At 35.1% G+C, this 24,570-nt stretch overlaps 1 protein-coding gene across 1 annotated transcript; it reads right to left on the bottom strand.

Moving 5' to 3' along the window:
• Positions 1-1,427: 1,427 nt before the first annotated feature.
• On the bottom strand, positions 1,428-7,332 carry LOC136839070 (uncharacterized). Its single transcript, XM_067104734.1, has 9 exons — positions 7,274-7,332; positions 6,043-6,167; positions 4,813-4,906; positions 3,658-3,691; positions 3,372-3,426; positions 2,774-2,920; positions 2,536-2,657; positions 2,121-2,229; positions 1,428-1,945 (listed from the first exon to the last, which is right to left on the bottom strand). The coding sequence occupies exons 1-9, from the start codon at positions 7,330-7,332 to the stop codon at positions 1,845-1,847; spliced, it is 846 nt and encodes a 281-aa protein (XP_066960835.1). The 3' UTR covers positions 1,428-1,844.
• Between the last annotated feature and the right edge of the window lie 17,238 nt (positions 7,333-24,570).

Raw genomic sequence — 24,570 nt, 5'->3', positions numbered from 1 at the left:
AAGCTAATGACTGTGGTGCGGCTTAGTCTGTTGCCCATCTGCCCATCTTACCGGTGCAAGTGACGAGACAGTTTAGTTTAACTTTCCTGCCCAAATGTAAAGTCACACGACAACACACGACGTTATGAGATTTTTTCTTTTTTGTTTTTTACAACAATAATGGTTGAACTCTTTCTTTCTTTATTTATATATAATTTCAGTGATGATTATTCAATATATTATTTTATTAGTCAACAAGCATTTATCTGGATTCGAAATATAGTTTCTTCTTTGACTCTTTTGCCCAATCATCAGAAGTGAAATTTTTCACTCACCATTCTTTTTTATATTCTTAACCGTATGATTCATAACCAAAGTCGAATAAGAAAATTACATTTCCTTGTAAATATCAAAAGAACAAATTACTGTTAGGTGAACGAAAACTTCTGGAACATGTTGCAAAACATTTTTGAGTGACTGTACATATTTTATGTATATATATATATATATATATATATATATATATATATATATATATATATATATATATATATATATATATATATATATATATACATACATACATACATTATATATATATATATATATATATATATATATATATATATATATATATATATATATATATATATATATATTTATATATATATATCCTTCCTTCTTCTTTTAACGTGCTTTTTTCCCATTTTTGTATGGGGTAAGCACGATGCCTTCTTTGAAGGACTTTTGATTTGGCTTTGGGGTAGACCGTAGTCTCGATCGGCTGCCCTGCCTAACATCGCTTAGACCCCGGTAGTGTATGGTACATGTATCATACCAGACCCAATGCCCTTTCTTCCCAGCAGCGAGAAGTTGTTGCGCGGGTAGGTCGAGAGTTCGAGACGTGTGAGATGTTTATGTTCTTAGAAGATGTTGGAGTGGCTTTGTTTTGTGTGTGTATTTAGTCTGTAACACCCATTTGCTTTTAAGCAAACCTATCCGTTGATTACATACATAATCCCAGGGTGTCTACACGGATAGCAAAGTGTCCGACTCTCTGATCAGTCGGCTGCGGATTTGAACCCGCGCCACAGACCTCTACGAAGTCCGAAGCTGTTGCTGTTGTGCCATCAAGGACTGTATATATATATATATAACCATATATATATATATATATATATATATATATATATATATATATATATATATATATATATATATATATATATATATATATATATATATATATAGTAGACTTCACCATTTTAAGGATGGCATATTCTAGCCTGAAAAATACTTTAGTGTAGCTGTATGAGAGCGATTGACTGAAGTGGTTTGTTCAATCACTTCCTATAACTGGTATTTCTGCTGATGATACTGCAAGGATCGCTTATGAAACTCAGTCTAAAAATATAGAATTTATTTCTGTGAAAGTTACAATACGCAAACGCTGCTGCTCCTCCGCCGAAACCCGGATCTTTCCGCCTTCTGCCCTAATTAGACTGATCTGAATTCTCATTGGCTGATGGGCTGAGGGAAAGATCCTGGTAGTTGAGCGCATGCGCCTGCTGTCCACACCACTCGCGCCCTGACACCTGTTGATGACGTCATAGTGAATCACGGACTTCAGCTGAATCTGTCGAAGCTTCGCCATTTGTTGTGACGTCACAGATCCATCAACATTCGTTTACTTTTCGACATCTGTCTGTGACGGCCGGGCAATCAATCCTTTTCCGCTCTGAAGTGACGTCGTAGATAAACCCTCTTCCGTTTTGACAGCCTGTTGTCCTCTTTTTTTATCTCGGTTGCGGCGCGATGGGAGTGTTTCTTTTCCGCTTCAACATCTATCTGCGATCTTCCGTCGCCTAGCAAGGGTAGAATTCGAACGCTGATAAGCCGTTCCTGGACGCGACGTGATCTGCAGGCACTGCGGAAAAAGTGCTGTTCTCGAAAGCCAGGAACATCTCTGCCGTCGAGAAAAAAAAAGTAAGAAGAAGAGAGTAAGACTTAGCATCACTGTCCTTACAACTTGCCATATGACAGAATAGAAAAAAAAAATGCCTGAGACGGCGACTTTGATATTTGAGAGATTCGTAAATATTCATGCCGCGGAAAAAGAAACAGGAATCATGATTTCTCACCTGTGTTTAAGTTTTTGATCCGAGCCGCCCTTTCACCTGGTCTCATGAAGACCCGGAACAACCTGTTGTCTGTTTGGGAAATCGCGTCAATATTTCCACTCGCGTCAACCTGCGGTCGTAATAGTCACATTTAATATACATGCACATGATTCACAATTTGATACATTACGGAATACGATTATTCACATTGGTCAGCTCTGTAATGAAGATGACGTTCCATAGAAAGAGAGAGAGAGAGAGAGAGAGAGAGAGAGAGAGAGAGAGGTTTTTGGAAAATGAGTTTCGTAGATCAGTCCGTGTGTACTGTAGAACTGGTCGTATACCAAAGAGAAGAGCCCTTTTATTTCAGACGATATTTCATTTGCTTCAAAAAAAAAATAGTTTAAGCAGAGGAAAGCCTCTATTAATAGCTGACCTGGACCCCAAGTTCCCGCTGGGCGTCGACGCTCAGGAAGGCGCCTCCTTCACCAGACTCCAAGATGACCTTTTCTCCTGGACCTCCCAGAGGCAGTTGAAATTTGTGTTTTTTTAAGCACGCTGTTGGAGAAAACAGTTAAGGTTGGAAATTAGTCTCTTGACGAACAATAGCTTCTAAGGCATATATCGAATTGCGAATAACCTTAACGAAAAGTTGCCTATAATTATATACTTACAGACGCTATTCTGCTCTCGGCCAATTCCAGTCCGGATGGATCCGTTTTCTATGTACAGGGTGAACGGGTAACCACCGCTCAGCCGGAGTTTCACCAGTTCGAATCCCAGGTAACGACTTCCTCTTGCGGCATTCGTGTTTGTAGACCCTGCAAAATAGGTGCTTTAGTTTGGATACATACACACACACACACACTCACACACATAAGAGAGAGAGAGAGAGAGAGAGAGAGAGAGTTTATAAATATCAGTTTTCCGTAATCTGATTCCAATTAAGCTGATGCTATAGTCTTCCTTGTTTATAAATAAATAGGTATATGTATATATATTGTGAGTATATTTATAAATATATATATACATATATATGTATATATATATATATATATGTGTGTGTGTGTGTGTGTATCTGTACTTTCAACGGGACTTCATCCAAAAGATAAAATGTGTGGATATTTCTTGCCTTCAAATTAAGAAAGTTCATAGAACAATTAACTTTAAAGAGAGAGAGAGAGAGAGAGAGAGAGAGAGAGAGAGAGAGAGAGAGAGAGAGAGAGAGAGAGAGTAGATGAAAATCTTTCAATAACTCGAATCTTCGCTTACTTTTCCACTTGTGGCTGAGACCCGGGACGAACTCGTTTCCTTGAGCCGAAGGATCCTGAAAGAGACAAAGAGAGAGAGAGTCCTTCAGGAATGATGTAGAAGAAATCTTGAAGGAGTTATTCACAGAGTTATTCATAAGTCATAGCTATGAATTTTCCATCACATTCATTTGTAGTTTTCTGAAGGAGTAGGTCTAAGTGGAATGGTTCGTTTCAGTCACAAACATCGTTTAGAGAAATGTTTTTTTTTTTTTTCTTTTTCGTAACCAGACCGGTAAAAAACTTACCTTGGGAAATGGAGCTCCTTGGACGGATTGAAATCTGTAAAAATAAATAAATAAATAAATATAAATAGTTACATAAGAAAAACAAATTTATGAACTTCTCAAGCTAATAAATTAAGATTAAATATTACAGTTCAATAGAGAGAACAAAATTCATGTGAATGAGTTTCACCTTTCTATGTATTGCATCTAGATTTTTCTAACGCAATGGCATTGATTGTGGATTAACAAATATAGATTTTTTGTCACAGTGACAATAATTGTAAACTAACAAATATAGATTTTTTTGTCACAGTGACAGCAATTGTAAGTTAACAAACATAGACTTTTGTCATAATGCCATTTTTTGTAAATTAACAAGTATAGATTTTTGTAACGGTGACAATAATTGTAAACTAACAAATACAGATTTTTTGTCATAATGGCATTTTTGTAAAATAATATGTATAGATTTTTTTGTCATAATTACAGTAATTTTAAATTAACAAATATAGATTTCTTGTCATAATGGCAGTAATTATAAACTAACAAATATAGATTTTTGTCATAATGGCATTTTTTGTAAATTAACTAGTACAGATATTTTGTCATAATGGCATTTTTTGTAAACTAACAAATATAGATTTTTGTCATAAAGGTATTTTTTTTGTATATTAACAAATATAGATTTTTCTCACAATGGCAGTCATTGTAAATTAACAAAATACTTGATCATGTCCTTACACGAATCACATCTCATACCAGTTAGACTTACTCGTCCACCCTTACGGTAAACAGCTGCTATTATGTCTAATATCTGACTTAGAACAACAAAAGGTGCCACTTTGGCTTGTTATCTACGTGTCACCTACTCCGGGGTGCCAGTACTAAACACCGTATGGTAAATGTAAAGTAGACGCCCGCGCGAAGATATCGTTTATGAATATAATTTGTCGACCACACAGTATAGAAATAGGTGTAACAACACTTTGATCTCCGAGGGGCTAGTACTCAACACGGCGTCCCAAGGAGCTTCCGTCATGTTCAGCACTAGCGCCTCGAAGTAGATGACGCGTAGATAAGAAACCAGAGTAGCACCCAATAAAATCCTTGATGTCTACTCCTCCTCTGGCTGGGAGCTGATTGCAAAGGCACTCAGGCATTCGAAGCCTTACTTACCCGGTGATAAAGCCAAGAAGAAGCAAAAGACCGGGAGCGTTCCTTGCCGACACCACTCCTCCACCGGTAATGTGAACTGGGAGCTTCATAGCACCTGGAATGGGCGAAAGGAAGTAGGAAACACATATCATTATGGAATGAATTATTATCTTGATACCATACTGTTCTCCTTGCATTTTAATACATTTTTATCTATTCATTAAACTTTTTTTTTTTTTTACTAAGTGAGATCTTTCCTTTCAGTATTTTCTGTTACCTTCTGTTACTTCTTCATTCTTGGGAAGCTTGAATTTCAAGTCAATGGCCCCTGTGGGCTTGTTCCAATGAATAGGGTTCATCTTCTGAATAATAATAATAATAATAATAATAATAATAATAATAATAATAATAATAATAATAATAATAATAATGCCGCAGTGGAGAGAATAACGACCGTTAGATTTGTTGTCTTCGTGATCAGAAAAAAAAAATCTGGTGTAAAAAGCAGTAACATCAGTATCTGACTTTTACGAAATCGAGGTCTGGTGATCTAAATATGCAAACACCATACTTGCATCTACAGCAACTGCCTTATAAGTAAACCAGTTGCTGTCGCGCCTTTCCGATTTAACATAAATTATGCTTTCTATTTAAAAAAAAAAAAAAGATAATCACAAATTTCAGTTTCTTTCTATTCAAGAACATGGAATATGATTATGTGTATTTCGCATTCACATCATTTAGGAACCTAAAAGTCTTTCCTTGACTTGATATTCGACAATGAAAACCACTATTAAAAGGTATTTACAAGATTGCAGAAGTTTAGACTAAATACAAAAACTCTGTAACAGATGTTAGTACGAAAGCCAAGACATTATAGTTCTTAGGAAGACGAAAATGTCTTAACTATTCACCAGACTTGATGTCGCTTCTAACACGAAAAGGGAATTTCACTGTAAAGTAAGATAAGGCTTTTCCCCTCCGCAAAGTACTAAATACGATCCAAAGACGACTCGTCTCACGCCGGTAAAAGTGACAGCCGAACTGATAATCGCATCTGTCACTCTCCGGAGTGACTATCTATAGTGCTAGGAGACTCCGCGCTCGATCCTTGATGGACACTTCAGGATTTCCATGGTCTAGGCCTAGACCGCGGGGATTTCTCTCAAAAATTACCGAACTTTCAACTAGTTAACCACAACTAACACTTCGTTAAAATGTCTAGAAATACTAGATTCTCCCTTTGCTTACCAGGTCTAGTATCCTTCGAAGCTGACGGAGAAGAAGAAGATGATGAAGAAGATCGATGCAGATTTCCAGAGACCAGAAGCGGACTTGAATAACGGCAGTTGTGGGCAAAGGTCAGCTGAGGCTGACTTATATACACAGCGAAACATAACGTCTGTCAATGCGTACGTTACGTTGACGTCAGTATTAGTCACACCATTGGGTGATTTCGTTGGAACTTTTAAATACTTGAGGAAAGTTTTAACGTTTTCTTTAATGAAATTAGAGTATTTTCGGCTAAGCAGACCAAGTAATTTCTTTCATTTTTTATACTTCATTTAGAAATCTCAGTTTTTACATGTTATCCTGATAAATAATCTAAGTGTCTCTACGAAAAAAAGTGAAACAATCCAAGATGTCATCATCGGATGGCAGAAACGTTAAGATTTCTGCGAACTGTTGTGAAATCAAAAATGTTCATACAACGCCTCTGGCTAAAATTGTAGGCTATTATTATTGTCCCAGAATTGTACTACGAATAATAATAATAATAATAATAATAATAATAATAATAATAATAATAATAATAATAATAATAATAATAATAATTAAAAATGGAGAAACAAATTATGTATGGGTACATATATATTTAAAAATAAATTTCTACAGAGAGCTTTCGGGAATCTGTTCGATTCCCCTTTTCAATACATAACTGGGCATTTGTTTCTCCAATAATAATAATAATAATAATAATAATAATAATAATAATAATAATAATAATAATAATAATAATAATAATAATAATATTATTATTATTATTATTATTATTATTATTATTATTATTATTATTATTATTATCATTATTATTATTATTATTATTACTATTATTATTCAGAAGATGAACCCTATTCATATGGAACAAGCCCACAGGGGCTATTGACTTGAAATTCAAGCTTCCAAAGAATATGGTGTTCATCTGAAAGAAGTAACAGAAGGTAATAGGCAATACAAAAAGAACAGATCAGTTATGAGAAGAAAAATATAAATGAACAAATTAATGAATACATAGATAAAAATATAAGTAAATTATTAAAACTATTAATAAAATTATCATCATTATTCCAGTCGTAATTTCTTGCTGAAGGATTTCCGGTTCCTTGACCCGCTATCCTGTGATCAATTAGAAGGAAAGATTGTCTTCATTGTAGGGAGAGGCGGGGCTGAAGGAAATGTGCATGCATAGATACATACTTACAGATTTTCCACATGCACTGATATTCGAGGTACCTCTTTTCCCTCTATTTCAGCGGCCATTGTACAGGCATATTGTGGCGGGCGGCGAGTGGAGAGCGGCTAGCGGCGAGCGGCGCGGCTTGAGCGGCGCGACACGCCGCTAAATATGAAACTTACCAATTCTTATGTGGATGGCTGCACTGGCTGAGCGGGGCGATTTGCCGCCTGGCTAAACCTCGCCGCTCGTAGCGCGCGATGCAGCTTGTTTAAAAAAACTCGCAGAGTTCCGAGCGTCTTCCTTCAAGAGAAATGGTTCTCTGAAGTTTGTTACAGGCTTATTCAGCCTCCCTTCAAGTTTGCTGAGCAATAAATAAAACGATCCTCGGTTCATTCATAAGTATTCATAAAATTTGCCGTCGTACCTTAGAGATTGTTTATATAGATTATAAAATTTACTCCGTTCCGTTCTTCTCTTGTTAAAATCATGATTCCCGACTTGCTTTTTACTGGTATTTCACCTAACTTCTCGGAAGTGTTTTCAAATAAAAATAACTTTCTTAACAAATTTGACAATGATATGACTGAAGGAGAAACTTGGTGAGGTTAACTTTTAAGAAATTATTCTCTGACCGGGCAGAGCCATTCTGAGGTTTCCAGATCTGGCTGTAAGATGGGGTCAGCTCCAACTGCTAGATTTGAGGCCTTACACCGTTTGGGCAATGAGTGATTTAAATCTGTTTTCCTTCCTCGCAATTTTGAGTTCCAAATCATGGCTATCGGTTTCCTAGCCTTCAGGATATGTAGAATATCCTTAGCATATTATAGGGGTGGAACGTATGAGGTCATTTACTGCTGAAATAGAAAGTGACAGTAAAGAAGGTTTGAAAGGTGTAACAGGAGGAAAACCTCGCAGTTGCACTACGAAATAATGGCTAGGAGAAGGTGGAAAGTAAGCTGGAAGAAAGAGAATACGACAGGAGTTACAGTGAAAGGAATGAAAGGGGTTGCAGCTCTAGTGGCCGAAGGTATACGCTGTGAATACTCTTGAGTAATACCTATAGGTGCATCCAGTGAGGTTCCCTGACGATACTGACCGGCCCCTGACCATCCCCTGCGGAGACTGGAGAAAATTCCGCAGTTGCACTAAGAAGTAAAAGTAAGAGGAGTTGGACAGCAAGACCTGAGCATATGAGATAGTTACTTGGATGACAAATATTCCCATCATTTTTTTTTTTTTCCTTTTTTGCAGATGTGGCAGCAGCGTGGCGATGGCGTGTGTCCCAACCTCTCCTGCGGAAGAAGGATAATGACGTGTATAAGGGTTAAACGTAATACAATATCCTATTTCTATTATTAGCACTGTTATCTTCCTTTTAATAATCGTCATCATCATTATTATTATTATTATTATTATTATTATTATTATTTATTACATATATTATTACAAGTTGTAATATGTACTCTCTCTCTCTCTCTCTCTCTCTCTCTCTCTCTCTCTCTCTCTCTCTCTCTCTCTCTCTCTCTCTCTCTCTCTCTTTTTAAAGCTTCTCCAAACATTCAGACAAAGAGTGCCTCGTCTTAATAACAATATAAGCTTGATAAAGTTCCGGAGGTATTTCAATAGATTCGGCTACAGACGGAGACCTCAGTATCCTGGCGAAACTTTTAAGAATGTGCACTTTAAAGGATAGCTGCTGTAATATCCTGTGTGTGTGTGTGTGTGTGTGTGTGTGTGTGTTCGTGTAATTTCTTTTCATCGTCCCTTGATACGAAGTCTTTGTAAAATGTCTCAGCATGACTGGTCATAGCAGACGTCTCTCTTTTGCTAGGTCATTGTATAACGGAAATGCACTGTCCTCTCAGCATTTCGTTCACATCCGAACGCGGTGAAAATTCCTAACCCTTAGCTCGACTTACGCCATCCTTGGAGGGGGATTTGGCGCCAAAGAAACAAGAAAGAGAACACTGGATTGACTACGCTATGTCAGGATCTTGCAGCCAAGATATACAGACACTTAGGGATTAAAATGATCGTGGAATTTGCCCTCCGCAAATTGTTTCCTAAAAATACTCTTCCATCAAATTCTATGTGACGATCGAGCCATCCAATGCTTTCGTGTGTTCCACCTATGCACCCCATTCTGTCTACACACAGTATTGGCTCTCTAAAACTTTGCTACATTTTGTAATAGAATTTTGGCCCCAGCTTCAGTAACTACAGCAGTATTGTAGTTAGGAAGCAGGACTAATTTCCTTCGAGAGCGAATGCAGGTGCAAGTAAATTGTTTGTGCCTACTATAACAATATTATTTTTACATTTAACGTTAGAGGTCTTAGAAACCCTTTTATCCTGAAGAATCTTAAAGGTATGTTTCATTTGGCATAGCTCTCATAACAGGCAGTGAAAAAGCAAAAAACGGCAAAGACTCTTTGACATTTGAGCTGACTGATGTGGCAAACTATCGCCTGTAGCTTTAAAACTTGGATAGTCAGTAGTCAGTAAATTTGTGCCGGGATGAGTGCGGCAGTTATCCTTTATTTGTGCCCATTTTTCCAATGGTACTCGAAGATTTAAAAAACATTTAAAAGCGATTAAATATTCTTTCTGTTGATTGTACCTGGAATGTCACTCATCAGCAATCGCATGTTTGTTTAGTTGTTAATTAAAAACTTAGGCAGCTACGTAAATCAGTAAAACTATATATGTGCAAGACAATTCGAATATTTGTAGAAAACTATAGGTATTATTTTTCTCGGTTTGGTGTCGAGAAATGACCCAAGGAGTATTATTTAGGAAAAGATTTTATCTTATTTTTTTTTTTTTTTTTTTTTTTTTTTTTTTACATTTCAAATTGAGATATTCGTGACATACGTTTTTGGAACCTTTCTTTAATATTCTGAGAAATTCATGTGCAATATTTTTTGTCACGAATCTCTTGTTGATGTTATCATTCACATTCTGAGAAATCCACGTACAATATTTTTTGTAATGAATCTCTTTTTAATGTTATCATTTACATTCAGAGAAAGTCATGTGCTATATTTTTTTTGTAATGAATCTATTGTTAATGTTATCATTTACATTCTGAGAAAGTCATGTGCTATATTTTTGTAACGAATCTCTTGTTAATGTTATCATTTGCATTCAGAGACAGTCATGTGCTATATTTTTTGTAACGAATCTCTTGTTAATGTTATCATTTACATTCAGAGAAAGTCATGTGCTATATTTTTTGTAATGAATCTGTTGTTAATGTTATCATTTACATTCTGAGAAAGTCATGTGCTATATTTTTGTAACGAAATCTCTTGTTAATGTTATCATTTACATTCTGAGAAAGTCATGTGCTATATTTTTTTGTAATGAATCTCTTGTTAATGTTCTCTTTTACATTCAGAGAAAGTCATGTGCTATAATTTTTTGTAACGAATCTCTTGTTAATGTTATCATTTACATGCTGAGAAAGTCATGTGCTATATTTTTGTAACGAATCTCTTGTTAATGTTATCATTTACATTCAGAAAAAGTCATGTGCTATAATTTTTGTAACGAATCTCTTGTTAATGTTATCATTTACATTCAGAGAAAGTCATGTACTATATTTTTTGTAATGAATCTATTGTTAATGTTATCATTTACATTCTGAGAAAGTCATGTGCTATATTTTTGTAACGAAATCTCTTGTTAATGTTCTCTTTTACATTCCGAGAAATTCATGTGCTATATTTTTTGTAATGAATCTATTGTTAATGCTATCATTTACATTCAGAGAAAGTCATGTGCTATAATTTTTTGTAACGAATCTCTTGTTAATGTTATCATTTACATTCAGAGAAAGTCATGTGCTATATATTTTTTGTAACGAATCTCTTGTTAATGTTATCATTTACATTCTGAGAAAGTCATGTGCTATATTTTTTGTAATGAATCTCTTGTTAATGTTATCATTTACATTCTGAGAAAGTCATGTGCTATATATTTTTTGTAACGAATCTCTTGTTAATGTTATCATTTACATTCTGAGAAATTCATGTGCTATATTTTTTGTAACGAATCTCTTGTTAATGTTATCATTTACATTCAGAGAAAGTCATGTGCTATATTTTTTGTAATGAATCTCTTTTTAATGTTATCATTTACGTTCAGAGAAAGTCATGTGCTATAATTTTTGTAATGAATCTCTTGTTAATGTTATCATTTACATTCAGAGAAAGTCATGTGCTATATTTTTTTGTAACGAATCTCTTGTTAATGTTATCATTTACATTCAGAGAAAGTCATGTGCTATATTTTTTTGTAACGAATCTCTTGTTAATGTTATCATTTACATTCTGAGAAAGTCATGTGCTATATTTTTGTAACGAATCTCTTGTTAATGTTATTATTCACATCCTGAGAAAGTCATGTGCTATATTTTTGTAACGAATCTCTTGTTAATGTTATCATTTACTTGCTGAGAAATTCATGTGGTATATTTTTGTAACGAATCTCTTGTTAATGTTATCATTTATGAGAAATTCATGTGGTATATTTTTGTAACGAATCTCTTGTTAATGTTATCATTTACTTGCTGAGAAATTCATGTGGTATATTTTTGTAACGAATCTCTTGTTAATATCATCATTCGTTGGAGGAATACTGAACATATTTTCATTTCAAAACGATGTTTAGCGTGGCCTTTGAGTTGCTCACATGCCGTCCTCTTGTACATGCCATGTATACTTGTAACTAGCTTTTCCTAAGTACGAGAAAAAATGAAGGAATATGGTCTTGGCGAGCTGGGGATCTTTCCTAGACAGTGACCCCCCAGCAAAGTTCGTTGTCCGTTATCTAGGACTGATATTTCTTTGGGGTCATTATCTTTATGACATTTACAATCTTTTGTTAGTTCCTCGTTGGACGGGTCGGTATAGTTCTCGGATAGCACTCTGCTGGACCCGCGTTCGAGTCTCCGGCCGGCCAATGAAGATTTAGAGGAATTTATTTCTGGTGATAGAAATTCATTTCTCGGTATACTGTGGTTCGGATTCCACAGTAAGCTCTAGGCCCCGTTGCTAGGCAACCAATTGGTTCTTAGCCACGTAAAATAAGTCTAATCCTTCGGGCCAGCTCTAGGAGAGCTGTTAATTAGCTCAGTGGTCTGGTTAAACTAAGGTATACTTAACTTTTTACTGTCTTTTGTTTATGTTTTTACGGTCATCCTCAACGGGCTTGTACTAAACACGCCGCAAAGGTGGATACATAACCGAGCTAAAACCCTTAGGGTCACTATCTAGGAAAGTCCCGTAGGGGGGGCGATTAGTGCCGTGAGTGCACCTCACGCGCGGTGCACTGTAGGCATTACTTAAGGTTCTTTGCAGCATCCCTTCAGCCCCTAGTTCTAACCCCTTTCGTTCCTTTTACCGTATCTCCTTTCATATTCTTTCCTCCATCTTACTTTCCACCCTCCTCTAAAACAGTTGTTTCCTAGTGCAACTGCGATATTTTCCTCCTGTTACACCTTTGTAACCTTCTGTTCCCAAATCTTCCTTTTAGCGCTAAATGACCTCATGGGTCCCAGCGCTTGGCCGTCGGCCTAAATTGTGAAAATTGCATTCTATCTAGGAAAGAGGCCGAGAGGGGGGCGTGTGACGGCGGCTCCCGCGTAGGGATTTCCCCGCCGGGATATCCTAGATACAATGAGTGAATGATTCAGAAGGAAGGGAAGTGTCTTTCACGATGTCTGATAGACGGACGCACGATGTCACCGCGAGTTTCTGGGACACGGGATGTCAGCTGTGGACTGGTAGACTACGGGAAGTGGAATGTAACCGGTTAGGTTAGGTTTTTCGTCACATTTTTTTTTCCTCCGTCTCGAATCGTGGTTCTCATCGTAATCGTAGTTATTCCTAGAACCGCGGACATTTAGCTGAACGTCCGTGGTTACTCTGCATGATTTGGCGAAAAGGAATGCCTGCTATATAGAATCTTGTACATTTTTCGAGAGTGATTAATTAACTATGTGTATATATATGCATTTATAGATATGTGTGTGTATATATATATATATATATAGAAATAATCAGCAAACAATCACGTGTGGAACAGAAATAAATGTATGGCCTAGTGGGCAGCGCCCTTGCCTTTCAATTGAAAGACCTGGGTTCGATGCTGATGTGAGTCAGAAATTTAATTATATATATATATATATATATATATATATATATATATATATATATATATATATATATATACATTTATTTATATGAAACATTTATTTCCATGTGTCCATTTCATTTCCACACACAAGCACACACACACACACACACACACACACACACATATATATATATATATATATATATATATATATATATATATATATATATATATATATATATATATATATATATATATATATATATATATATATATATATATATACCGTATATAATATTTTACCTCAGAAGGATATCTTTTGTCATGCAGTTCAGTCGGGCATTTCTCGACAAAAGTCAACCAATAAATAAACCTTGTCCGTATAAATAGGACTGTTAGAAATAATGGAAGGTACTGTCCCAGTGACATAGGAAAGAATGTCACCCTTCTTGAGAATCATGAAGAAATAATGGAAAGCAAGCGATGAGGGCTTTGTGGAATCGCGTGCTCTCTTGCCTTGAGTCATCTGAAATGGTCCGCTTCTTTCGCGAGTCGTGGTGCAATTTAATGACTGCTTTTGAATCGCTATTTTTAGGTCCAGTTTTCGTTTGCAATTGCACTCTCTTTTCTAATGCCCATCTTAATCATTCATACGTGTTATTTTCACAGCAGTTTCAACTGATCTCCCATTACATTAACTTTCGCATTCCAAGAGGGTTCGGCCTATTTCATTCTTATTTATTCACGGAGATATTCCCTGTTCCTAATTTCTACTTCCACTTAAAATCGAAACCTTAATATTGCTAACATAAACGCTCTACTTTCTCCACTTGCCAGCACTTTCCCAAATTTTCACCAGTCTCGGCTGCTTTTCTCCACTGCCACCTATAGACACTTATCGTCCGCGGACTTCACTGCTCCATCCTAGATAGTGACCCCCAATGTATTTTCTTGGGTCGATATCTACGACTAATATTTCCTGGGGGTCATCATCTTTATGATATTCGCAGTCTTTTGTTCATGTTTTTACGATAATCCCAACGGGCTTATGCTAAACACGCCGCAAAGGAGGATACATACGGGGTTAAAACCCTTGGGGGTCACTATCTAAGGAAGAACCTGCTAATCATCTTATTATGAGACTATAATTATCTCTACCTAGTTCAGTGTTGAGCTTACACTCTAACGCAGTCAGATAACTGGGCTTACGATGCTTACTAGATGTTGGTTTTAATGCCAGATCCTTGAGGCTTTTACTCTGCCTGGAAAATCTGCAGCCTGCCAGGAACTTCATCTTCTTACGACTGAGTTGTTAGAGGTTACGTTATTCTTCTTCTATTCAAGAGTCACCATGAGTTTAGGTCGTCTCCACAATACATCTTATGTATCATGGACATCTCACGCAGATAATATTTCAGCAGAGAACTTCAGTTACCGCGCTGAAGAAAACCTCAGTTTTGCTGACTTATATTGGTGCTTATGCACTTTATTATTATTATTATTATTATTATTATTATTATTATTATTATTATTATTATTATTATTATTATTATTATTATTCAGGAGATGAATCCTGTTCATATGGAACAAGCCCGCAGGGGCCATTGACTTGAAATTCAAGCTTCCAAAGAACGTGTTGTTCGTTAGGAAGAAGTAACAGAAGGTAACAGGTAATACAGAAAGAAGGGATCAGCTGTTAGAAAAGAAAAAATTGACATATTAATAAATAAACAGATAAAAACGTAATTAAATTACAAAAGACAACGAGAATTCCTTTAGGGTAATGTTGCATTACATTTCCTGGATGGACCAGCGTTGGTCAAATACTGGGATCGTGAGTAACAACAGCTTCAGCAATTGATTTCCTCTCTTAGTCATTATGACTTGAAATGTCAAAAAAGAAAATTATAATAATAGACAAATTAAATACGAGATGTCAGATATGGTGCGGATGATGAACGCTTGCCGGATATTACCTTATCACTACACTGCTTTTGCGTCTGGAGAATGGATGTTGCACAACGATTGGCGTGTGTATCTTGGATGTCTGTGGTTATTGCAATGTATATATATATATATATATATATATATATATATATATATATATATATATATATATATATATATATATATATATATAAATATATATATATGCATATATATATACATACATATATATATATATATATATATATATATATATATATATATATATATATATATATATACATATACATATATATATATACATGTATATATATGCTTAAAAATCACAGTATATACACTTGACTTCAGTGTATAAGAGAATCCCATAGGAAAATGACAGGCTTTTGCGTCTGGAGAATGGATGTTGCACAACGATTGGCGTGTGTATCTTGGATGTCTGTGGTTATTGCAAATGTATATATATATATATATATATATATATATATATATATATATATATATATATATATACATATATATAAATATATATATATATATATATATATATATATATATATATATATATATATATATATATATATATATATATATATATATATATATATATATATTATATACATATACATATATATATACATGTATATATATGCTTAAAAAATCACAGTATATACACTTGACTTCAGTGTATAAGAGAATCCCATAGGAAAATGACAGGCAGAAGTTCAGTACCAAGCGCTTTCACGTTTATTAAAGCATCGTCTGGCCACAAAAAAAAAATAAGTAAATAAATAAATAAATAAACGTGAAAGCGCTTGGTACTGAACTTTTGTCATTTTCCGGTGGATTCATATATATATATATATATATATATATATATATATATATATATATATATATATATATATATATATATATATTTATATAAATTTACATATATGTACTTATGTATATATATATATATATATATATATATATATATATATATATATATATATATATATATATATTTTACATACATATATGTATACATATGTATATATAAATATATATATTTACATATATGTACTTATGTACTGTATATGTATACATACATATATATATATATATATATATATATATATATATATATATATATATATATATATATATATATATATATATATATATATATACTGTATATGACCAGTTTTACTTATTTATTCATTAATTTTTCAATTTATCTGTTTTTTTAATAACTGTTCTATTCTTTCTGTATTTCACATTACCTTCTGTTACTCCTTCCTAATGAACACCACATTCTTCGGAAGCTTGAATTTCAAGTCATTGGCCTTTATAGGCTTGTTCGATATGAATAGGGTTCATCTTCTGAATAATAATAATATATTAATGATAGATACAGTATAGTCTCACTAAGTATGATTGTATGGTTATTGTTTGTATGTATGTATGCATGTGTGTATGGTATAATGGAGGGAAGAACAGTGGATGGCGGTATACCTGATCATTATTTAATTGAATCAAAGGTGAAATTTTAAGGGTTTTCAGCTGGAGAAGAATAGTAAGAATGGTTCTAAATGTGGCTATAGATATAATCATAGTCAGACAAGTAATTGGTTTAAGAAAGAATTGTGAATAAAATGGGTTAGAGTCAAAGACTCCAGCGTGAGGTGATAAGACGTACGAAAAATTGCACAAACAGCTGAAAAGACCATGTATGTATGTGTATATATATACATATATATATATATATATATATATATATATATATATATATATATATATATATATATATATATATATATATATATATATATATATATATATATATATATATATATATATATATATACACAGCGTGAGTTGATAAGATGTATGAAAAATTGCACAAACAGGTGGAAAAAGACCATGTATGTATGTATGTATGTATGTATATATATATATATATATATATATATATATATATATATATATATATATATATATATATATATATATATATATATATATGAGTTGATAAGATTTATGAAAGATTGTACAACAGGTGAAAAAGACCAAGTATATATACAATCATATATATATGTGTGTGTGTGTGTGTGGTGTGTGTATGGGAACAGAATTTGCATCTTAAGGAGATATAATTTCAGAAATGAAAGTGAATGAGCAACTGGGTCCCAGAACAAAAGCTTCAAATGGAAGTAAAATCCTGGAAAGAAAATAATGATGTGTCTGAAGATCTTGCGAAAACAGTCCAGAGGTAGCTCTGAGGGATTCAGTAACGGTAAGAGCTGATGTAAATTTAAGAACGTTTCTGGAAGTTGCTGTAGAGAGTGTAAACAAATGTTGAAGAAATCAGTGACTGACCAAGATGTGTCAGGTAAGACTGGAACTGAGAAAGGTTCCAGAGGATTGACAAAATGGAATAATAATTCCTTTATATAAAAGAAAAGGCAAAATTCCATTGAACATTTGACAGATGAAACGTTGCTCATAAAAGTTGCCAGTTCTTTATTACTTGTATTCAGTTTCAGTTTGATGGAAGATGTTTACCTCTATTATTTAATTAACGAAAAGAGTACATAACAAACAGGATATATTCATTACAGGGCGTCTGAGGTCACTCAAAAACAAGAACAACTCATTTGTACTCGCTACTGGGCCATTCGCTAACCAGCCTCCATCATTATCAAAACGTTATAAATCGTGCCTCAGAGTCAAAGCTTCAGTTCTGTAATGGAATGCAGGGTCTTTCCTCCTTGCCTTCTGATTCCTTCTACAAATCCAATTTATGCTCGGCCAGATGAGACGTCAATAAATCAGGAAATGTAGTGATGCTGTCATGATAGGATATTACACTCTAGAGGAAAACCTTCGGATAATTCAACAGACACAACGGAAACACCAGCGTATGACACTGACGCGACAGATATCATGTATTGTCAGCGTAGTCCATATGACGGTCAAAGGGTATGCTGAAAGAAGCTCATGTAAAAGAACTTGAACCACAGTATTTATTTGCAAGAAAGGTATGAAAATCAGTAAGGAGGAACATGGCTAGGTTACACAAAGGTTGTTTCCACTTTCCTACGCTTTCGCTTCCACAAACACCCACTCATCTCCAGCTTCTGACGATGGATTTCACAGTTGCACCTCTTCATCGTGTCCTCAGCTGCAGCCGTTCTTCTGTTTGTTGTCGGGTCGCCGGAGTTGTGCAAAGGTTTGTCTGGTGGCCTTGAGGAGGAAACCCAAAGCTGATTTCATATGAATTTCACTAATTATCGTTTGTTTGTTTATCTGTCTTTCTTGAATGGAATGGAATATAAAATTTAGGCTGAGGCCAAGTGCTGGGACCTATGAGGTCATTCAGCACTGAAAAGGAAATTAAAAGTAAAGAAGATTTTAAAGGTGTAACAGGAGGAAAACCTCGCAGTTGCAATATTAAACAATTGTTAGGATAGGGTGGAAAGTAAGAAGGAAGAGAGAATATGAATGGAAGTACAGTAAAAGGAATGAAGGAGGTCGCAGCTAAGGGTCGAAGGGACGCTGCCAAGAACCTTTAGTAATGCCTGCAGTGCACCGAGTGAGGTGCACTGACGACACTAACCCCCTACGGAGCCTTGTTTATCACTAACTTAACGTTAACCAAAACGTCTTCATAGGCATTCAAATAAGAGTCGAGAGTCAGTCGCTAAACAATGTTTGTTACATTTGACAATTGTTCACCTTTAGCCACCAGCGCGCGTCACCACTCCCCCTTCCTCCCGCCCCCTCTCTCTCTCTCTCTCTCTCTCTCTCTCTCTCTCTCTCTCTCTCTCCCCGCACATCGCAAAGACAAACAATCCATCAGTCTTTCTACATGAATTGGAATTAGAATTGTGCCTCGTAGAAGGTTAGTTTATTCGACACCCCCTCCCATCCTGTGAGAGGCGTAGCATCAGTAAAAAATACATACACAGGACGCCCAAAATGGTTGAGTCACATAGTGAAACAGCCCCTGTCATAGGTACTGGAAAGGTCAGGCATTTATAACTTTACTGACAAGAACTATTCCCTAAGATGTTTCCCCTTCGTCCAGCTCACGGTCTAGTCTAGACTGTGGTCCGGCTAATCAGAAGCGGGGTGACATTCAGGTCCCGAGGGGATAAATATTATTCCCCACGCGAGAAACAATCATGTCCCCGGGACAATACTCCTACGGCACTTTCCCCCGGCTATGGCAGGAGACAGATAGCCAACATCCCTTCGCAGATGAAATGTTGAACGTTAGCTGTCAGCGAAACGTTCGACGACCGTCATTTATTTTGCTCCTGCTTCTTCTGCTTCCACAGGACCAAAATGGTACTTTCCCCTTTACAGGCACCGATTCCATATAATAATGACTCGTGCTTATTCTAGGAGGCCATCAATGGTGCAATCAGAATGAAGTTTCTCTTCTAGATACATTCGGATGATAAGATTCTAGACTCATTCCACGAAAAAGTAGTATAGGATCCGTTGCCCTTTCACAAAACGGAAATCTTAATCTTGAGAAAATCAAACTTTACATTTCGTCACACGAACAAACACCCTCACCATCGTTTTTTTTTTTTTTAATACGTTCCATAATGAAAAACAAATTGACCACCATCTTCGACGGATGGCGTAACTATTGTTTTGAAGTAGGATGAGTCAATTAAGTTACTACGAAACGAAAGTAAACGGAATGTGGTTACATGAAGAATCCTCACTGACCCGGGGACAACGTTACATTTCTGAGGCAACTTCACATCCTTTTTCTCGTTAGAGTTATGGTGACGGTCTCTACTCTCTGACCGTTCCGTTGCCATCTAGATGATGTGCCGTTTCAAAGGCACATCCCTCCTCCTGCTACGATTACTACCACTAATACACCAGCCTTTGCTATATCATTGTGATTCAATCCTGCAAGATCTATAGCTTAAAAAGATAATGTCCTTTTGGCTAAAAACATCGCTACCCTATTAAGAGATTTCCCTTGATTGCGTAATGAGTCTGAGTATGTCGGATGCCAAATTTTTCACTGGAATTCTTGAATATCAAGACGCGTAGAGGAAATCTTTGAATTAAAATGAGATATTCTATTTTTCCTTAGTTTATCTTTTGTAAAAAAAAAAAATGCAAAACCTTCTGTCTATTGCTGGTTTCTTTACTTTTAAAAGCTATTAAGTTTTTTATGTACTTGTATTGTGATGCAAGTCGGGTCAAAATTGTCAAAACAAGTCAAAATAAAAGTTGTGATGAGCATAACGAAACAGCTAAGAAAGATAAAAACGGGACCTGACTTTCACTCGTTCATTCTTCTGTCTTACAGTTTTCCCTTGGGCGGAGGGACGAGAGAGAGAGAGAGAGAGAGAGAGAGAGAGAGAGAGAGAGAGAGAGAGAGAGAGAGAGAGAGAGAGTTTCCAAGTTCGTTCAGATCTGCTGCGGTGTCATTGGTAATACTGTGTTCTTGTAACTCCTAGCATCTAGGATGCGAGTTCAAACCGCGTGAGAACTGACACTCATTCTCTCAAGTAACTGCTAGATTTGAAAATTCATGTATATTATATGAAAGTAATATCAAATTCACTTTTACGCTGGAACAACTGATTCAAAAAGAATTACGCAGTGTAAGTCCTATAACCCTGACAAAATATGAGCTTAGGCCTATACCTTTCTGAGCAGGGAGTAAGGTGACAACAGCTATAACCGCTAAGCCATCACGACGTTCTTAGCCATTATTATTATTATTATTATTATTATTATTATTATTATTATTATTATTATTATTATTATTATTATTATTATTTATTATTATTATTCAGAAGATGAAACGGATTCGTATGGAACAAGCCCACAGGGGCCACTGACTTGAAATTCAAGCTCCCAAAGAATATTAAGGTGTTCATTAGGAAGAAGTAAGAGGAGGTAAAGGGAAACACACAGAGGAGAGATCCCACTTATTAAAAAGGAAAACAAATAAATTAACAAACAGATAAAAATGTATTAAAATACAAGGAGAATATTATTATAGTAGCACTACACTGCATCTTCGCTTGAACTTCTGAAGTTCCAATCGCACGACATCCTCTGGGAAGCTGTTCCACAGTCCAACGGTGTAAGGAATAAAGGACCTCTGGAACTGAGAAGTTCGACAGCGAGGCACATTTACTGCATGCTGGTGCTGCTGTTAGGCGAATCTGATTGCTCATGTCGCAATCATTCTGTATATAGAATGCCAATCAACTCCCTTCATATAAAAAGATTTGCTATATCTTTATTTCGTCTCCGTATAAGTCATTCGCCGCATCACTTGAGACTCAAGACATAATTTCCCTCTCGAGAAAACAGGAAGAAGAAAGCAACTTCCTCTTCTTTACGGAGAACGCAATGACGTCAGTCCCATGTACGCGGCTGAGCATCAGCAGAAGCTGTGAAAAACCGTAGTCCTATCTGACTAAGTGTTTGATGCCGTCTCATACAGTCTGATACAGTTTAAGTAGGAAGGAAACTGTTTATAATCTCGGAAGGAAGTCGCGCAGTTTTCTCTTTCCTTTTTCAGAAAGTTGTTGTTTAGACGTTGGGATTTTAAGAATCCGAGCTGTTGTTAATCAGCTGATATTGTTGTTGTTGTTGTTGTTGAGTGGGCCATGACTTCTCCACAAAAATACTCTGGCTCCAGCAGATAGGAAAATCTGAAATGCAGGTCAACCAGACGCTTCGTAACGCCATTTAATATCATCACTACACTAACAATGCTAGAGAGAATCTACCGTCCACTAAAGAAAAACTCATTTATTTTTGGCTAATTCTCTTATGTACTGTATATGAATATACGTACATATTATATATCTATATATATATATATATATATATATGTATATGTATATATATATATATATATATATATATATATGTATGTATGTATATTATATACAGTGCATATATATATATATATATATATATATATATATATGTATGTATGTATGTATGTATGTATGTATGTATGTATGCATATAATATATATATATATATATATATATATATATATATATATATATATATATATATATATATATATATATATATATATATATATATATATATATATATATATATATATATATATATATATATATATATATATATATATATATATATATATATATATATTGCCTTATTTCAGGATACGGTACAAACTATTTCATCGTATGGGCAAAAAATTGATACGTCTCATATCACGTAGACAAACGATGGTACAGTACTGTTAATTTCCTCTACTAAGCGTGACGTATTGTCATTCGTTATCCAAGAAACTTCAATTTCCGTTGTACCCTTACGGTAGCTAACCTAATATCGTATTGTGACGAAAAAACACTTTTTTTCTCCTCTTGTTGAAGAATCTTTAGACAAATAGGAAGTTTAAACGTATAAGCCGATCTTATAGTTTTCTGTATTCCCGAAAGACTAGACATATCAGTAACTATAATCTAGCTCCATAATGTTCATTTTATTTCCAACTAGAAACAAAGAGAACAAATACAGATTACACCACAAGATGGATTTTTTCCGAGAAAAAAACTTAGCTGTTAAAATAACGAATGCTGGCCACGATTCAGATTATAGCTGGAAGCTCTTTTAAAATGCATTAACAGGTAATTGTTGTTACCTCGTTCTGATACTCCGGACCCGAGGTCGAATCGCTGCCGGGCATCAGAATATCTTCATTTCTTTCTTAATTTGGATCTAGGCCTAGTAGTTACAAATGTCTCCAAAATGCGAAGACATCGAGGATCTAAGAGGGCATTGCGGTTAATAAAAAGTTACACACACACATGTTCATATAGCTTCGAGGAAACATTTAAAAATAACGGGAAAATTCATAGGGCAATGGTCTCAGCTAAAAGTTATCATAGACATTGTTGATTTTTTTGTTCTTAGAATGACTTTTCTCTATTCTTTTTTGACAAAAGCGAATCATTTTTATGCTCTTAAGGTTTCAAATAAATAAAAAACGAATAATTGTAAATGCTGAGGAACTTTCAATTCACCTCAGATCAGCAATTTTTGCACAGGTCACCCAGAGACACGTGACAGAGAGAGAGAGAGAGAGAGAGAGAGAGAGAGAGAGAGAGAGAGAGAGAGAGAGAGAGAGAGATAATCGCTTGCTCCCCTTCATTCCATTTTAAACCTCAGATATAAAGCAGCAGAAATGAAGGACAGGTCATTGCGCATGCGCACAATATCCCAGAAACTGAACCATCTCTAACCGCGTATGGACTAATCAACAGGTGGGCCTATGCACCACCCGACACCCTCCATCCCAAGGTCTCAGGCAAAGCGAAGTCGCATGACAAAAAAAAAAAAACAAACATTGGCAAGTTACGTAAGTTTATTAGACCCAGGTATATCCAGGGCAGGGATTCTACCATGTCTGCCACCTGTATGAAACGAGATATTGAATTCTACTGCTGCGTGTCTCTCTAGATCGCATGTTTCGCCGGGTAGTTAAGTTAATGAATAACCTCTGCTTGCAAATGTTTAGCGCTCTTTTCATTTCCTTGAGTTTGCTTGTTCTTTACGGGGTGCGCTTTCGTGAATTATGTTACATACATACATATATATATATATATATATATATATATATATATATATATATATATATATATATATATATATATATATAATATATATATATACATATATATATATATACGTATATATATAAATACATATACATATATATATGTATGTATGTATAGTGTACATGCATACATCCGCATAAAACATCTACATAACTAATTTTTTCAAGCCTTCGAACTTAGCAGCTGCATAAAACGTTCTCGTCGGTTCACTAGAAATGAATATTCTATGGACTTTTTTCCGCTGATCTTTGAAAAAAAGAGCCTTCGTTTTTCTCACAATATTGTATCACTCACGATTCTGACATTAACGTTTGGATGACCGGAGTTTTATAATAATTGCTCTCTGAGGTTTCACGATGTCTGAATATATACGAACGCCCCCAGTCTAAAAAATAAAAACTTTGTTGTTTGAATATATACGAACGCCCCTAGTGTAAAAAATTAACTTCGTTGTCTGAATACATGCGAACGCCCCCAGTCTAAAAATAAAAAATTAACTTCGTTGTCTGAATACATGCGAACGCCGCCAGTCTAAAAATTAAAAACTTTGTCATCTGAATACATACGAAAGCCCCCAGTGTAAAAAAAAATTAA

Source organism: Macrobrachium rosenbergii, chromosome 5 (assembly GCF_040412425.1).
Source record: "Macrobrachium rosenbergii isolate ZJJX-2024 chromosome 5, ASM4041242v1, whole genome shotgun sequence".
In the NCBI taxonomy this organism is placed as follows: Eukaryota; Metazoa; Arthropoda; class Malacostraca; order Decapoda; family Palaemonidae; genus Macrobrachium; species Macrobrachium rosenbergii.
This window is presented reverse-complemented; position numbering and strand designations above follow the sequence as displayed.

Coding starts and splice junctions, on each gene's coding strand:
- LOC136839070 (XM_067104734.1), bottom strand. CDS start 7,332: ATGGCCGCTGAAATAGAGGGAAAAGAGGTACCTCGAATATCAGTGCAT. Junction 2,921..3,371: donor TCTCAGCCACAAGTGGAAAA/GTAAGCGAAGAT, acceptor CCTATTTTGCAG/GGTCTACAAACACGAATGCC. Junction 1,946..2,120: donor GATCAAAAACTTAAACACAG/GTGAGAAATCAT, acceptor TCTCGACGGCAG/AGATGTTCCTGGCTTTCGAG.